Source organism: Bombus huntii, chromosome 8 (genome assembly GCF_024542735.1).
Source record: "Bombus huntii isolate Logan2020A chromosome 8, iyBomHunt1.1, whole genome shotgun sequence".
Taxonomy (NCBI): Eukaryota; Metazoa; Arthropoda; class Insecta; order Hymenoptera; family Apidae; genus Bombus; species Bombus huntii.
The window spans coordinates 12,203,513-12,223,126 of record NC_066245.1 but is presented as its reverse complement, the minus strand read 5'-3'; the positions used below and the strand labels follow the sequence as shown (position 1 = coordinate 12,223,126).

Below are 19,614 nucleotides of genomic sequence, written 5' to 3'. Positions count from 1 at the left end.
CGGCGAAAGACCGGGAATTTACTTGTTTCTTTGGTCGTCCGAAAGTTTCGTCCTTAGTTTGGTATACGTGTATAGGTATTCCACGAGGGATGGATTTCGGAATGGATGGTCTTACTTGTAAAAGAATCGTTCTCTTTTCGTCGTAGTAAGAAACTTTTCGACTTTACGGATTCATCACGGTGCAGGATTAAGGCGGGATTAAAAAAATATTCAGCGTAGAAAGTTTGTATAACGTAAGAAATTATGTTGACGACGAATGATGAAATATTTAGCATATTTAAAATTGATAATCTAAACTCTAACGTAGTCGAAATGATTAATTTCGTTTATATTTCAATTGAGAAAATATATGGAGGAAATAATGTAATGCGAGTCGTTGCTTGGAAGATCGTTTCGTCTTTTGTCATTAAACGATTTCTTAAGTTTGAAGAAAAATATGAAATAATCTTTATTAATATATAACACACGATTTATTGTTTCATATCTATGCTAAAATGTTGTTATCTATCGAAAGAGGGGCGAAAGTGGGATATGAAAATTGGATTTAAAATTAATTTTAAATTTAATTATTACATAATAATTAATCTCACTTTGCATCAGAAACCTCTGCACACACATGTCGGCAGAATTTCTTCGTTTCGAGATTGAGTTACGAGATAAAGTGTGGCTGGGATATCCAGAAAGAAATTAGATTTACTTCGTCGTGTACACACGAGTCTCATATCTTTAGAAATCCGTAACTTTTGATAAATCAAGAACTTTCTACCCTCGTACCCATAGCTCTGATTTTTCTCATCATTTGCTTTCAAGACGCGCTACCGAAACGATCAGACCCGCTATCGATCGCCGAATTACCGATGGAAATGATATTGTTCTTTCTAGAATTCTTCAGAACCCAGCCACCCCTACATTCTAACGAATTTTGCTATTGAAACGAACAAATCGTGCCTCTGTTTCTCATCTCAAATAGCCTGTTCTTTGAAACAAGAAAAGAAAGAGGAAGAAAAAGGTTAAAGGAAGTTTTATGATAAAACTGCAAGGAATATCATATGTAAGAATATCAAGAAATATTTTCCATTTTTTAACAGAATATAAAGTAGAGATAAATGATATTGATACATCCTTTTTTAAATGCCTTTGCATACTGTAATGGTCTTTTTTTAATGCATACTGATTTTTCGATGCATCAACTACTAACTGTTTAATTACTGTGCTGTAACTTTGAATAGGAAATGCGGCAAATTTCAGTTTGATTTTTTCTTCCATTTAATTAGCAAAAACCTTAAAATTCACTAACATAGAGACTTGGCATGTTGGAACGAAGAAATTTGAATTTAAAGCTCAAAATTCGTTCGGGGAATTTTAAAAGTCTCAAGTAGGAAGAATTCGATTTTGCCTTGTTTGTTTAAAAAGCAAGTACCTTATATGACATACGTTAGAATGATTCGGACGTAACTTTAACTTTTGAAGATATAATATACGGAAGACGCTATGGAGAAGCTATGTGTTTTCGAGTTATAAATAATTTTACTTTCAAGTGGTGGAAAGGAAAGGTAAAGGCAAAGGAAATAACGAGATCAATGAAATCTCTATTTAAATCTCTCGAGAAACTTCTTGTCGATACTTCTTGTCAAAGTAGGCGAAAGCTGGTCACTAGAATACAAAAGAAATTGAAATAAAATAACAAAATGAAGTCGAATAAACGCCTAACAAAATACAAACGAATAACAAACTCTATTTTTGTATCTATAATAATTTCTGTGCAACATCTCAGTTGTATAGAAAATTGATTATAGTTGAACGTTGGTCGTCTTCCGATGAGATATCCCGTCTTTGAGTTTCATCAGTTCGTGAGTTTCTTTAAATAACGCTAATGCTCGGACAACTGTCGAGAAATCCTCTAATCTTGGTATCTTCTGACGGAGAATCCCGTGCTCGAGAGTACCTTTCTCATCCTCCATCTTGATTTTCAGTCACGTTGCGAATACGTAATGAGTCGATCTCTCTTAATAAGTAGTTTCCCGGTGCAAAATTGAGCGGTGTATAGCGACTTTGATATCGAAAATAAATTCTCCGGAGGAATATTAATATTTTGAATATTTTTGTAACTGTAGTTATTCAGTCACCACGGCGTTCCGTGATCCAACTCCAGTGGCGAGCGAGAGGCGGCAGTCCCTGTTCATGCTAGATTTCGACATCTCCAATTGATGAAAGTGCAATCTTGGTTTGTAAATTGGTTCCTTAGCTCTTTGTGTTCTTTGTTAGGAAGTGTAAAGTAGTTAGACTTTAAAATGGAGATAAAATATTTAATCCCATATCACTGCGAAACTATGGTTCTGACAACGTCTCCAACGTTAGTTCGGATTCGACGATCATGGCAAAAGTATTATAGTTTGGAAACCATAAAAAAATGGTTTTCGGAAGTGAAATTAGCTCAAATGAAGATTAACCTGATTTTGAACTGTTGAAAAATGAGGTGAATTATATTCAAGAATGCATCTTGGTGAATGCTTTATAAATTATCATACAAAAAGAAATACAGAAATTAATATTATAAAATCATATTTTCAAATATTAAAAAATATTATATTCCAATAATTTATCTATATTTACCATTTTTTTTATTTTTTGTAAGTTAATTTGAATATAAAATCATTTTACGCTAGCTGTAAGACACGCGTCACGTATAAGCTAAATCACCCGGAGTAGCTGCTACGCCCGACCGAAAAAGTCCTCGAGTGCAAAGAGTTAAGTTATCTTTCCCGTCGATCATTTCTTAAGAATATAGTGTATGATAAAAACATGAAGTACGTGTACGTTATATTGAGAAGTCATATAAATTATATAAGCGTTACTGTATCGGTACATAAAAACATCCATTCTAACTCTTGTCGTTTTTAAATCTTCTCTTTTTTCTGAAAAATAGTATATTTTGTATGTAGTATATTTTTAATTTTATTCCGGTCTTATAGTTGTTCTAGTAATACAATATCTTATATATATGTAGTGAATTAATAGTAATTTTAATAATGCAACAAAAGGGTTCATTTTAGAATTCATTTAGGGTTCTTTGAAGATTGTCATTAGAATCGCAGATACCACTGAATTAAAGTTACGTATGTTTGTAGAAGGTCCGTGTCACGATCCGTTATATTATACTACTCTGAACATGCTCCTGTCAGAGTAGATGTTATAAACCCATGATCCGGGCAGTGTTTCGTACGTTAGGTATGTGTTTTGATTCAGAGATGTTCCTTGCTCAAATTTTCTTTTATGCACAAGTCGTCGCACATGCAATTCTATAACGACACTTGCACAAGTTAAATACATGTACAATATAGACATTTACGTTCCCTATAACCGCGTCTTTACATTTCTCAGAATAATAAATTTCTCATCAATTCACTTCATCTCTTAACTTTATTACTTCTTGAAATAATTTCTTCCGTTCAAATTGTTTAATTACTTTAGATCTAATATAATCTCGGTGATTGGATATTCTGTCCTCCCAATCAATTCTACATCGGTACTATTTTTCCACTTAATTTGGAACTTGAATGAAAAGTATTGATAACATTAGTTATATATCAGATTTCAATCGTGCGGACAAAATTTTACTTAATTTGCGCACACCATATAGCAGCGCCAATGTTAATTATCATCCACTAAGTTTCTTCCTTGGTGTAATTTTTTAATTTCTCGAGATGTTTAATCGGGGGAATTGAACCGGGGGAAGACAGAGGGGATCCAGCCTTCGGAATGGATTATTCGAGATCGAAGGACCGGGCGTGAACGGCCACAGTAATTAACGAAGGATCAATACATCTTACTTTACGCGCTTGCAGATACCACCTCGACGAGGCAAGGACGGAAATCTCGAGGGAGTAATCATTTCTTTCGCGGACGATTAAATATCTGAATGGAGTAGAACGTCAGGTGGAATCGAGATTAGGCAAAATAATCAAAGACGGCTGTCCCTCTGTTCGCAGCTTCCATGCTTCCATTAATTTTACTCTGTTTGGCTCGTTTACTCTCGCTCAGAAACTCACTTGCGTCACGCGAAAATCATACCTTTTCCCTAGCACTTGGCTTGTTAAAATACTTCTAATCGGTAATTATAGAGAAATCCTAAAATAGCAAATGGCAAGTTCCCCTAATTAATCCCATAATACCGATTACCGTGGCATAGTTAACACGAAGCCAAATTTTAGGATAGTAATTTTCATAATTAAGAAAAAAATGAGAAATTCTTTACCCCTTGATAATAATAGAAATGCCCATTTCCTTAGGGTCATTGACTCTATTATAGAATTAGATATAATTAGTCTATCTGTATCTACTTCAGCTATGAGAAAACATAATATTACACGAACAGCCGTGAACAGAACTGAATATCACGATTATTGTCCACCGCAAAGTAAACATCCACTCTAAATTGTGACTGCGGTTTGTGGCAACGATACAATGAATTTCAATTTACGACAACACGACAATTGATTCGTGTTGGTAGTACGATAGTTAATTCAATATCATTAACGCAGAAGGCAATGGAATCTTCATTTGCATAATTTATTTTTCTCCGGTTATTATATACGTCGAATTTTTACAAACAATCGTTAAACCATTGTAATTAAAAATAGCTTTAAAACAGCAATCGCGCGATAATTTAATTGGACGAATGGAAAAAATCTGCAAAAGTTTTAACTCGTATCGACAGTCTTTTCCTGTGCATATTTCCACGATCCAAAATACCGTTTGGGAAGCCTTTCATCGAAACAATTTCGTGATTGTTTCCATAACTTTGTAACGATGTGAATTTCAACTTGCCGCGTATTTTCCGCGAACACATTTTATTCTAACTGGTGCGTGTTACGTTTCCTACACTTTTAATTTTCAATTTATTCGTATCAGACGCGATCGATTTATTGGCTTCATCCATTTCATGTAGGAAGAACACGTTTATTTATATATGTTAGGAAATCTGAAACTTTGAATTAGCCACTCTCGTCCGCGAAACGCAAGTTCGGTTATCCCTCGCTATAAAAGCAGCTTTATGATCGAACTGCGTAAATATCAAGCTAAATTGGTTTTGATTACCCTCGCGATAAAATTGACATTGACGTCGAAGCCTCGGAGAAAACGTTAGAAACGTCGGTGACAGAAACGATTCATCGCCTGACATAGTCAGCCATTGATAAATTAATGTTTCAAACATTTCTCGATTAGCGCCTTTAGTCTTTTTCTCGTGTTTAACTTGTAAGCCGTTAATTCGTAGTTGGTGCAACTTTTCTTTCTAGATTTGTGTATCGTGTCTGTTGTTACTTTCACGTTGACCTGTATGAATTCGATTGCGGTGCAATCGACCGAGCAAATCGTTATTTCCGTGACGGTTCAATTTCCAACAAGGATGAACGTTTTTTGTGACGATGAACAAATCTCGTCTGTTTTTCCCTGATGGAGCGAAATCACACGTTATTGTGCACTACCGAACAGGTGTACGTGATTTTATTCGCGGAATTACATTTTAGAGAATAATTGTGATATTTAGTTCTTTTGTTCGCGCTCGTATGGAGTTACACAATAATAAATACAATAAACAAAAAATATAAATAGATAAATTACTCGTATTAATGAATTAAACCAAACAAGAATGAACTTTACTCAACGCTCTAATTACCAAACAAATAATTTTCATACAGAGCTTATTGCTATATCATTAAAATTTTACATATGTGCTACACATAGGTTACTATAAAATTTTATACCAAACTCGCTCGGTTTTTCAGTAGTATGTAAATCAATATCAAATGTATATCGTCGAAAATTTCTAGGTTCAAGATTTTCTAATATTCTATCAATGATAAGGATATCATTATTAAGAATAATAATCGTGCGTTTATTTTGTGAAATATTTTTTCGTGGTTTATTCACATGCGATTTCTTCAAAGAGAATCTAATAAATATATAGATGCTTTTAAATGAAAGGCTTGCAATATGCAGACACGTGGAATTATTTTCTTTGTACAACAGAGTTACACTCACGTTCGTATATATTATTCATAAAAGAAGAAATCTAATGAATATGGGTGATGCATTTGGGAAATAAAATTCTTTTCCCACAGAAAAATGAAATGTTCGCCTATTTGTGAATAGCCAAAGACAAAAGAAGTTAAGAATATCGCCATATTATCCCTGAACAATAACCTTCTCACTTTTCGTCTCCACTCGGTGCATTTACTTTCACCGTTGTCTTATTGCATTTTTAATTATCACAGGCCACCTCGTGTTGTTTGAATATTACGTTGGCGTCGAACAAAGAAACGACTGATGGAAAATTTTTATTTCGCGCTTCAAAGTACACATATTCAGTTTCAAATGAAATTTAACATTTCAGATATATTCTATGTGGGCAATTAATTATGCCACTCAATCATTTAAAATCTAATCCAATAAGTGCTTATATGATTATTTAAATACACTTTTTAATTATTATAAAACCCTATTAAGGATTACTTCAATGAAGAGCTCATTCCGACATTTAAAGAGGAATGAAAGACGGAAAGAAATTAACACGAAGCGAAACAGTTGGGTATTTTATAAATCTTACAAGAAAAAGATTATGTTTCTTCGATGATTATCTTGAACGTTCACGTCTCCTGATTCTTTCTTCATCTCCATCCTTTTTCCACGTTGTAATTCCTGTTTGTGATATGTATCGTAATAAATGTTCTTGCAGATATTTTGCCATCAAAGTTGGCAAGAACCTCGACCATTCTTTTTCATTAAGTCGAGAATCTCGTTGATGCTCAATTTCGACCAATCCCTTTCGATCACGTTTCTCCAATTTCTCCCCTGAAGAACGTCTTGCGCAATCGCGTGTATACATTTCTTTATTTCTTGCAATTCTAACAAGATTATAATCCGATAGGCATCGTCTGCATGGTACGCGTATCTAAATTCAAACGAATCTCATGAATTTGTTAAAACTGTCTTAAAACTGTCAGGAATATCGAGCTTCGATTAATCGCCGCTCTTGCGCAGTGAATATTAATCACGTTTATGAAAACGCAGAGGAGAAGGTAGATTAAAATTCACATACTCTATCAAAAGAAGAGGAGAACGCAGATAAGATAGATTAAAATTCACATATTCTAGCAAAATTGATCGTTCTTAGTGTAATTCTATCTTTGAAAAGATTAAGCCATATGGCTATGTCGGCACTATACGGTGGAACTGCATTTATATGATCGAAGGCCATATACATATGGCAGGAATCTATGTTCAAACTGATTATTCTCGCTATTAATTAAATTATAAATTAAATTAAATTAAAATAAATAAATAAAATAAATAAATTAAATTAAATTATAAATTAATTAAGCAAGAATTAGCCTAATTCCGATGAATGATTTTCTACTGTCCATTTTTACTGTATTTTTACTATATTTTTAAGAGACAGTAGCTTTTTGCTATCTATATTTTCTGGGAACATTTTGACATGGAAAGATTCGAGTTATTCGATAGCATCCAAACTCAATTTCCACTTACTTTCATAACACAGTGATAGAGTCGCATATCCATAGATATAGTTTAATTTGGCGTATCATAAATGACATTGAACTTCTCTTGCAGCCCCTATGCAATAATTTCCCTTGCTTGGCCTTAAAAATAGAGAGTTGAGCACATTCGAAAATATGCATATTAACAACTGAAAATAGGTCAGCCCGTATTTGTGTAGCCCCACATCCTATCGATTTCACCAGCTTCTCATTTATTAACAATTTGCATCCGTGTGTATCACAAATACTGAAGTTATCTTACCGCGTAAAATATTTCACTTTTGGAGAACAATATTTTGGAAAATCGAAACGTGTTTTGATCAATCAATCAACAGCTTTACGTGACAAGTGAAAAGGTAGGATGATTGCGTACGATTCATTGATCATGTTAGCATTGTAATATGCTTCGCGATAGCGAAGAAGTGACTATGTAATCACCGCCTCGATGTAAACGTGAAAACGCGGCCAATTAAAGGATTAATCGATGAGAGGACTCTATGGATCGTACGATCGACGCTATTGCATATGCATGTTAGTCGATCGGATCGTGCACGTCAACAGTCCGTACAATTGACTTAATGAATTTTTATTCACTTTTAAATAACGCTCAGTTGTTTGTTTCTATCGTTAAAAAAGTTCTTCTAAAATTGGAATTTTTTTTTTTTTTTTTTTGTTTCGTTCAAAGCTAGATAAGACATTTTTATATGTCCTGCTCGAGTGTCTCCTATGTTCTTCGATCAGTTTTTCAATTTTTCCTCTATTCCAGTCTATTTTATTCTTTCCTTCTATATCTTCCTAGATTCCACGATCTTCTTATTCACGAGATGCACCATTTTCCTTTTTATTATCATACGTTGATTCAGACCAGGCGCCACAGTAAGATAAGCCATCGCCATAGCAACTGAATAGATTAATCCACGGTATACGCATCGTGATGCAGGAGCAAGATGTCAACTTGAAAGTTCAACGAGCTTGCCAAAATCCCTGCGTTGTCGAATTGTGCATGTGCGTGCTGGACGAAGCTGTTGGTTCTACTCGACTGGGAAATTGCACGATGAGCGTCACGATTCAATGACGAAAATGTATGGTACGAGATAGAAGCTCAGATCCCTGAAGTTCGAACGATAACGAGGACACGCTAATTTCCACGCTAGTCCCATAACTTTTAACCATTTATACGATAATTAAATTCATACAATGATCGTGAAATGAACGGCTAGTCAAAGACATATATATATATATATATATATATATATATATATATATATATATATATATATATGTATGTATGTATGTATATGCAAATGTATATGTCATATACATATATATACATACACATATCATTATAGACGTCTGTATAAAATTCAACAAAATTTTTCTCTCGCGAAGAATTTTCCACGTCTGTCATTCGGTTTCAGTTTTCATAGGTTTTCATAGGAGAGAGAGAAGAAAGACACCTAAGGGTGTCTCCTTCATTCTTTATCGAACCGTCGACTCAAGCGAGCATCGAAAGAATATATGTATAAGTATACATACACTAACAATATTAAGCCTAAAGAAATTCTTATTAACATTATTGCGCGTTTACAGTTGTTTTAGAGGATTTAACTAAGCCGTAATTGAAATATCAAAACTCCAGAAAAATGGATGATATTTAAATTGAATTACCTTCACTAATATAGCGCATCAATTAACGCATAAAGGGCTGTTCTCATAAACCAATGAGCAGCGTATTGAGACAAACAATGATACTATATCACGAAATCTATTAAACATCTCGAAACTCTTCTTCTGTCGCAATTTATTCGCGCAATTTGTATCACTCTCCCCGATTATGATCTTATTAATAACACCGTAAAACAACGACATAATTCTGTTCTTCCTTCCCTTCTCGTTGCCTCCTCGACGCGCGAATTCGGTTTGCGTGGCAAATAAAAGCAAACAAAGAAAGGACGGTTCATAAGATTCCTGTCCAAATCGACAGGGTCGGGAATTCACAGATCCGTTGTCTGCGCACCGTTCGCCGTTTTCCTCCATTCGCGTTAAATGGTCGGCCGCGCATAGAAGACCCTCGTAAACGCGATCGTAACGCAAAGATTACGGCGAAATGTATAATATGTTGGCAAGCGTATTAAACTTTTTCATCGTTCTTGCTTCTTTCTTTTTTTCCTCACGTAGTTGATGTTGACCAATAAACTTTGACCTTTGGAGCCTCGGCACGCTTCGGTAATTCCCATTCTATGTTCATTCTTCCCCGAAGCAAGTTAGTAAAATGAACGCCGATCATTCGGACGATTCCAGGAACAACATGGAATAAATATGCATGAGGTTGAAAAGTTTAAAAAGAAATATATACCTGAATACGTGTGGAGAGCAGTAAAGTAGCTGGGAATATTTTACAGTGATTTAATTCATAGCTGCTTAATGATAATTTTAAGTGGGAAACCGTGTTCCACCCTCTTTATCCTTTTATTATCCGAAGCTTCGGATACTCTTGCTAAATACACAATGTGACGCGAAGAACGCGTGGTGCAAAATCAGTTAAAAATGTAGAGCATAATTTTTTAATTGATCCCTCGTTTCCGTGAAAATTGAACGTGAAGATTAATTCTTGGCAAAATACCTATGAATTCGTTCAGACTTTAAGTGAAAGAATTTTATTGTAGATTTCCAATTTGTATTTAGACATAAAATAACTTTCTATTCGCTAATGCTATATATCATATCGTACTATTCAAACCGTATAAATATAAAACTTTAGTATCCATTGAAATGATCCCAAATCATTCTCGAATAAATAGACTTTCATCTTTAAAATTGCAAGAGGCAGGAACACGACGCCGCACGTGTCACGTAACCTCACAGAAAAATCTCTTAAAAATGTAGTATGTTTCGGTTGCAATAATGCCAACGAATTTCCAGAAGGAAAAATAGGGAAAGTATAACGTGACAACGAGTACGATCCAATCAAACTAATCTTGGAAGCTTCCTTTTTCGTTCTAATGGGACCAACCTTTTTCAGATCTCAGGCTGAAGAGAATCTAACTGGCGGCAACGGTTCAGAAAGGAGGAAAAATCGAGCGAAAAGTGCGATAAGAAAAGAGGGAGGATATGGTTTCCTCGGCGATCTTCGGGGCAGCCGCTGGAACTGGCTTGGCCCTGTTCGTCGCAATGACGATAGTGGTGTATCGATATTACGCGGTGAGACGAAAGGGTAAATATTGGAGCAGTCTGGATCGTTGGCCAGATCCACCGGGCACGAAGAAGTCGGAAACACGACAAGAAGGTTGTTCCGAGCATTGTCACGACGCCTCCGCGTCACACGTGCTCAATTGTTGGCGAAAACAGCAGAAGAATTACCATGCAGTGCAGACTACGGTATGTAAGATATGCTTCTCTATATGAATCGCTATACGTGCCTCGAATAAAAATTACGAAGTTGCCTTGTCATATAGGAAAATAGAAATTTTTTTCTAACTCTTTTATTTCATAAGTTTTATAAATCGTATGTTTGATTTTATAAATATTTTTATCGCGGGATATTCGTTCGTAGATTAACGCGATAAATTAAAAAAGATGTTGCGCACATTCTTCCGATTTGAATCATAGTTTGTTACAATATTAAAATTTTGTAGTAATTCGCTCTTGTAAAATTTAGAATTTCGGACAGTTTTATAATTTCCTTTTGCTTAAGATTGATATTTTTTTTTTTTTTTTAGAATGTTCAGTGAAAAATATCGAATTATTAATCGATATGAAAAAGTATAATTTGTTTCGAATATTTAATTCTAATATCTGCGAAATTATTAGTGAGTAGTTAATTGAAGCAGCTAATTTTTATAACCGTCTATTCCGCTTGATTAAGATTTATTCTGATCACATGTCGAGGTATTATAGGTTAGCTATACTCTATATGTAAGTTTGATGCGATCTAGCAGGTTAAATACCACGCACAAGTTTCCCCTAACTTATATCTATGCCACAAAATTGCGTGGGATAGTTTTATAACTATGTAGATGCTATATCGCGTAATTTGAAATATTACTTCAAGTAATGCGAAATTTCATGCCCTTGAGACAAAACTTAGCTTAACAAAAGGATCGAAAAGTATCTCTCCCTTTTTTTTTCTTTTTTGTTTTTAATAAGAAATAAGAAATTTTACTTCTTTATATTATTGTATGATAAATTTCCGAGAATATTTGTCAATTATATTTTTATATAATTCTCGTAATTTTGTAAAAGAAACTTTTAAAATACCACGTAAACTTTCAAGTTGATAAATCTCGTGACCAGCCAGACACAGAGCTTCATTAGTACAATTCTTCTTAATCTTATTTTCCACTGCTTACGTTAAGTCTTAAGTAGTCTGACGCGAAGCTTCGTTAATACAATTCTACTGTAAGTAGATAAGCTTGTGATTAGTCAGACACGGCGTTTCGTACAATGGTACAATTCATTTTAATTTCAGTTTCTACTTACTGCTTTAGGTAGACAAATTTTATGGCTAATTAGACAGAAATACTTTGTGAAATAGTCTTCTCTTCTCCGCCCAATCTGCAGCGAATCAATAATCATAAAGTACCGTTAATAAACATTATAAAAATCAATTAGTTCTAAATGATAGCATTAAATTGGTATTTTTCCATATCCAATTTTATATTCTTTTTAATTTCTTCTTTAAATTTAAAATATAAATCGCGCTGACTTAATTAGATATAGAAAGATGACTGAAAGTTTCGTCAACTTATCGACCGATCGATGAGTAATAGATCCTTAATGACACTGTCCTTAATTCACTTGCAGTTAGATCACTCGACGTGCAAAAAAGCTAACCATTAATTAATGGTCTCGGTATTATTTGACCAACGTCAACATACTTGGAGCCGTCCTGAACCGTTGCGTAATTACCCAATTGTTTATATTAGCTTAATAGCGTGAACCGTTACTTTCAGCGCAGTAATACAACCGTATATTCTTTGTCGGGAACACATACACATCATTACATGCGCATTATAGTTTGCCATATTCTCAAACGCTAACACATCGATCGACTAACATACTGGATGTATGAAAAATTAGCTTGTATCCATAACATTCTAATTAAGTTTTTCCCGTTTCTACAGAAAAATGGGAAAACGTTTAATTTGTAAATTCTTCCAATTCTTTGTACATTAAATTTTACGATTGTGTTATTTTTTACTTGTATTTAAACATTTATATATATGCAGTGGAATAATTCACGACTCGATAAGAAATTATTACCTATGCGAATTTGATAATAATGATTCGTTGCATAGCGCGTACCATAACTGTTCGAAATCCTATTAGTAACTGCTATCAGTTGGAACTACATGCTCTGCTAATTACTTAACAGTCGGCTACTAATTTAAGGAAAATTGATTGTTTCCACGATGCGAAGGTATAATTGTTTCAATGCCATGCCGTGCGCGTTCCATTTTAAGATCAAAGGTATCCAGGATAACACTTGCTCTTTAAAAATCGCTGTGTTTGATTGATGCCGGATGGTTTCTCGTATTCGTACAATTTATTCGTGAAATAATGTTTTAATCATTTATTGTTGTTAGTTATAAATTGATAAAAGTGTCTTCGCTTTTAATATAAACAAACATTTAATTTAATATCGTCGATATTGTATAATATAAAATTAAATGATATAAAGGTACCAATATTTTGATCTATTATGGAAAAGTATGCTTAAAAAAGAGAAAAATAGAAAAATATTTTACTAAACTGCAACTATATTATGTTTCTATAAAATAATGATGAAAAAGGAAAACGATCGTGTAATAAAATAAACGTGCGTATGTCAATTGATTTATAAAACTCGCAAAGAACGTTTTTCCGAGACAGCGCGTACGGAGGTCACTCGTCAAAAATAATTTTTAGACTCGTTAGTAACAGCCACGTGGCTGTTGTGCACGTGTCAGCTTGTTAGCATGTAGTTTCGTTATTACAGAGAAATCCACGTATGTGTCAGCGGAAAATCTCGCTTGTAGAGCATATTTATCTTAATCAGTATGTACATACAGAAATGTAATTGAAAAGAGCATCGCGAATGCTTTAATTGTGATACGTATTTAAATATGAAATTTTTAGTAGAATTATATCACCTTTGATTCTAGGCATTCCGATAATTTTTAGTTTTTCAATGTTTATAGAATTCTTGATAAACAATCAATGTTTAATTATTTTAATTTGATTTGTATCCTTTAATTCTGTTTTAATTTTCGTTTCATTTTTAAAATTTAATTTTCATTTCATTTTATTTCATTCTTCGTTTTATTCTGTGGATAAAGTACAGGCCTATAAACCTGTTTAGGAAAATACCGACAAAGCAGAGTCGGTAAAAATTTTAAGTAATCGATAAGTTCTTAGAGAGAACTAGTCGTTTCGATGTAGGTAAAACAGATTGTCAGTATTTTATGTTGTTTCTCTAGTGATAACGTTGATATCCTTCTTATCACTTATTGGTTACAAAATCTATCACTGAGAGTGAGGACTGTCTTGAGAATCGAAGGCACAGACGAGGTAGAAAGTATGGACTTACCATCTTATGGAACTTTATATTTACCATTGACTATCTAGCCTGTGTTTTGTATTCCATGTTCTAAAATACCAACGATGAATAAGAAACACATATTCCTCATCTTCCCTTCTCCCTTTATCGATGATCGATATTTATTTTTCGACTCTGGATAAATTTTATCACGATGGGTATATTACAACAGAATTTCTTTACACAATTTAACTCAAAATACATAAATTCTCCATCTATCATTCTACTTGTTGTTAATTATTAAAAATACCATACATTTCTCATATATTTGAAATGGATAAATTTAACGGAAGATTGAAATTAAATTTTCTTCTGCTACCTTAAACTTTCCGCAGCTTAAAATTCTGCTAATAATTCTACATTCAAACTAACAAATCATTATAATTCATAATAATAATAATAATAATAATAATAATAATAATAATAATAATAATAATAATAATAATAATAATAATAATAATAATAATAATAATAATAATAATAATAATAATAATAATAATAATAATAATAATAATAATAATAATAATAATAATAATAATAATAATAACAACACAAAATTCATATAATAATAGGAAATAAACAATTATACAGGAATTTCAATAATAGTCAACACCTTTTAATTGCTTCTTATCGCATAAGGATTATTTTCTCATCGAATCTGAACGAAAAATGATACTCCTTGCCGTGAGACAAACGAAGTTTCTGTTCGAACGATCGATCAAACGACAGTTGTTCACGGCATTTAATGGCACACCAAGGAAATCCATGTTCTCGAGGCAGTGAGAAACAGAGCAACAATTTACTGCTCGCGTTGCGTCCATCAGTTTGACGCTGAAACTTCTCGCGAAAATCTATTAACTTACGCTATATTGCGCTCAATTCATGGAAATTTCGCACGATAAACCGATTAAGACTCGTCGCTCGTGCGCAGTTTACGTATGACCTTCCGCTTTTCGATTCGACAAAGTCCGCTTACAAGTACCGATCGTTGCGAATGTAACTCGCGAGAATGGACTCGGCAGAGATACAGAAAGATAAGCGCGGGGAAACATAGTATATCGCCATTGCTTTTATTTTTCCCTGGCTTTAAAATTCACCCGGTTCGCTGTATAATTTAACGAAATTCGTAATCTCCTTTATCGTGTCTACTACCTGTACGCGCGCAGATACAGAAACTGGCCGTTCCAACCGGGAATCCAGAATATGGAATGTGGATCGATACAGCGCTCCACAACGATAGATATCGTGCCTTCGAAACGCCGCGTACACAGTACAAATGGCGAAAAGGCGGCACACAGGGATTCGCCTGGCTCGGATAGATTCCGAAATTTTTATTATTTCCTCGATAGCTCCATCCGTGATATTGCCTTTTGACAAAAAACAAGGAGAAAATTTGTCAAAAATATATAGTCTTGCAGAGCTTAGTCTAGCAAATAGCGGATTCTAGTTTTCTATGCTACGAAACTAACGGAAGTAACGGTATTTCACGTTTCATGGAAATAGACTCTCGATATGCTGATTTGTACGAAATGCAAAAGAAGATACAAAAGGAATATCGTTACGTTAATTTAATTTTCTTCTTCTACGAATCTTCACCATATCTATACGTAATCGAAATATGTATCAACGTGAACGTGTTTCAGCTTAAGTCAATGGAAATTTGAATTTCGCCCAATGGTGTATTGGTAGATGTATTGGATTGGCAACTAAGTGATTGTGGATTTTGTTATTAGATGGTATTGACAAAACCCGCAGTCACTTAGTTGCCAACCTAATACATCCATTGGAGGATGTTGCGTTTAAAAAATTGACGCGTGTAGGTAGCCGGCGTATCTCGTGGAATTTGTATCGTCGAAGCTGCCATGTTTCCAGGTATTAATAAAGAATCGCGGCCAGAAGCATATCACGTACGGGTGCTCGTACACAGACATGGTTTTATCGGGCGTAATATTTTTTCTTTTTTCTTTTTTCTTTTTTTTTTTTTTTTATCGTTGTATGATTCTGATCGTAACTCTGTTTCTGTAGTAATACGTTTACAGTTTCTTGATAGCACGTGGCAATTCTACGTTCTCGTTTCACAAGCTGACACAGATGATCAGAGATATTTTAAAGTTGGCTCGGTTAGATAGAAAAATTACAATTTCTTTACTTTTTTACTAATCTTTGCATTGATAATTTTATAGCTGTACGACGAAAAAATCAAACAAACTCGTTATACGATATTTCAAAATAGACAAGCATTTCTTCCGCTCTTATTTACGTTACATCTTATTATATATTATTTACATCTTATTTGCAACACACATTACAGTTATGATAACAAGGTCTATTTCGATACCTACGATGTTGTAAAAATTTTACGACGTGTAGAAAGAAATAAAGTGGCTGAAGAGCATTTTACATGTGCCTGAAAGAGGTAATCGAAATATCGATATCTTAGTGTCTATAGTCGTTTCAAGGCTATAATGCCATAGGTCATCATAGGTCGTCTTGTATTGAAGATAAATGAAATGTTCCAATTTAATCGAGACGCCCTGTCTATCTCGTAACAATTAACATTGTATAGAACTGGCTGTTGTATACCGATAATATCAATAACCTAATATCGTAAAAATATGTTTATTAAAAAATAGTTGAATGTATAATTGGGCAACATGATTGCAAGATGATCATTTGGGAAGCGTGAATCGTATAATTAAAACAGAATATACGGTTTTATATCGTGCGGTTTATTCCACGAATTTCACTTCATAATCAGGTTAATGTTTCGCGTAATCTGGCGCTACCACTAATAAGAAATTACTTGATCCTTGCTACACCAAGGAACCTCGATTCACTGGAATTTGCATTTTAATCGGACCCGGTGCTTTTTCTTAATCGGCAGAGAACAACACAATAAACCTTGTATAAGCCAGATTTTAGCTATATATACTCCTATATACACGTATATATAGCTGATATACGAGTAATTCGAAATACCGAATGAAATATCTTGTTTGTATTATAACTTAAATGACGCTTATCATTAAATCATTAAACCAGCAAATGTACGTACGTGTACTTTTATGTAGTTTCTGCGTCTTAATTTTTGCTTCATAATCTGTTTGCAAATTATAACTACCGATTAAAAGAAAAAAAAAGAATAATCTTCACCATAGTTGCTTCATATCAATTAGACTAGGAAAAAAAACAAATTAATTGATTTTTTTTTTGATATTTTATTAATTAAGCAAATAGAATATGAAAATAGAATAAGAATTCGTCCAATGAAAATAATTAAAGTGAGAATTTATTTACTTTTTTAATGTTATTTATAGAAATAATTTAATTATTTTATTATTATTATTATCAAGGATAATTATATTATGAAATTATAGATATAGAAAACATGTTCGAATATTATTTAAAAGATTATTTAAATTATTTATCATTTTATAAAAATGAATAATAAAACAGGTCACACGTTGCATTGCTATTGAAAATGATATATTAATAAATAATGTTGAAATTCCTTTAAGAACTAGTGAAACGTTTCTTGTTTTACAATCAGTGGGAATAGTAAGTAGTACGGTTCTTTTCGTAGAAAAACATTTTTCATTTATGATCTGCTCGTTCAAACACGTACTGGACTCTCTTTTCGCGCTCTTGTAACTCCACTAGTTGCTTCTCGCAACGAACGTTCCGATAGCAAAGCACGCAAATCGTAGCCTGAAACGTTTCGATGCGGAGATGTAAAAGAAGCAGTGGAAATGAAAGCGAAGTGAAAAGGAATTGCACGGTGAACTTGTTTCCACGTGTTCGTATTTACTTTTCTGGTGGTCGTAACCACAGGTCATTCAACGCGTCTTTTACCGATTTCTTTTTTTTTTTTTTTTTTTTTGCCATTTATTACCACAGCATCAGAGAGACAAACAGAGTCGTTTCCTCATAAATCTTTTATAAATGAACGATTCTTATATTCTATAAATGAAAATGAAAGAAAAATTGTTTGACGAAATCAAGCTACTTTTACGATGAACAAGGAAGGAATAACGATATAATAAGATAGCAAAGATAAACAGAGTTAATCGAATGGATAGTTGATATAAATATATATGTCGAGTTCTCATTGATGATATTTAACGATTATTGCAGCATTTGACAAGCAACCGTGGCGATTAGATACTCGAGATGCTAATGACAGTGATCTTAGGTTCAATACCGAATCCACGGTCAACGGGATAGCAAATGCGTTTTCTTCCAAAGTCTAAGTCGAACTGAACTTACTTGTCCACGATTCAAGTGTAACTCAACTTACTTGTCCACGGTACAAGTAGAACTTAACAAAATGCCCTCGGTCCAAATGGAACTGCACTTATATACTCTTCTCTGTACCTCTCTATACCCCCCGGGTTAACTATATTTTTAGGGAGAGCTATACAACTCTACTCCATACTTGTGTTTGTTAAAAACGTTCATCCCGCGACCGTGGCTACGTTTAGCGACCAGATGTGTCACCTCGAGCCCAAGCCTACTGTCATATATCTCGGGCAAACATAATCGGATTAAATCATAAACAACTACTTCTAAGTTTTATTATTTCAGTACAGCTATAATAAAAAGTCTAGGCGAATGTATTGGGGATTCTCCCAAAATTTCAAAAGAAAAGCCCCGATGTTCTTTCATCTCCGACATATATATAGATTAGGAATCGATTCTCATTTGCTATGAAAATATGTGTTCGCCAAAGTTGGACTAAGTTTGCAACAAAAAGGAAACGCTGTTAGCGTCTAATGAGATTGAAGAAACAGACAAAAGTATCCTTTTGTAGATTCCTTCTATAAATACATATTACGAAAGAATCTTTATATTCTACAAGAAAAGGAAAGAAAAAAAAGAACGATGCCAATAAAATTCAATTACCTTCACCAAGAAAACAAATACAGAAGAAAAAAAATTATTAAGCCGATATATAATTTATCATAAAAAAAAAAGTCATCGACCAAAATCAGTGGATTCTTTTCGCAGGAAAACGACATTTATTTAATAAAATGGCAAGTATCGATTAAAGACTATCGTTCGTTCTTCTAAAAGTAATGAAATTTTCCAGTTTACGTAAAGAACCTGACCAGGGATAACAACATATCACGTGCATGCAACACGATCGTCTATCAAGAACCGAGTCGATCCGCCAGGAATTGAAGCAAACTTCGCTCTAAATTATTATTATTATTATTATTATTATTATTACTTATATATTTATTTTTTACGTAGGATCAGTCGTCGCAGTATCCGGCGAAATTTATTTATATATTAGGATGTTTGAAAAGTGTCTTTCTTTTACAGCACGTCTTTTACAACGACGCATATCTATAGAAGCATGAAACCTAATCTGTCGAACGTTGTGATTTTTATCTCGATAGAACAGAATGGATCATACGTAATTCGATGAAATAATGTAAAACGAAAAATGTGCATCCATTATTTCCTTATAAAAAG

The 19,614-nt window shown here is 33.6% G+C and overlaps 1 protein-coding gene across 7 annotated transcripts in view; it reads left to right on the top strand.

Moving 5' to 3' along the window:
• Positions 1–19,614, top strand: part of LOC126868980 (synaptotagmin-6) — a 94,016-nt gene that overhangs the window by 17,848 nt on the left and 56,554 nt on the right. For 5 of the 7 annotated variants that reach the window (XM_050625022.1, XM_050625023.1, XM_050625028.1 and 2 more), the window contains one exon: positions 10,582–10,937. In XM_050625022.1, the coding sequence (XP_050480979.1) occupies positions 10,671–10,937 (267 nt within the window). In that variant the 5' untranslated portion in view covers positions 10,582–10,670. Of the gene's footprint in view, positions 1–2,207; positions 2,225–5,480; positions 5,496–10,581; positions 10,938–19,614 lie in introns of those variants that run through there. The other 2 variants (XM_050625026.1, XM_050625027.1) reach the window with 2 other exon arrangements.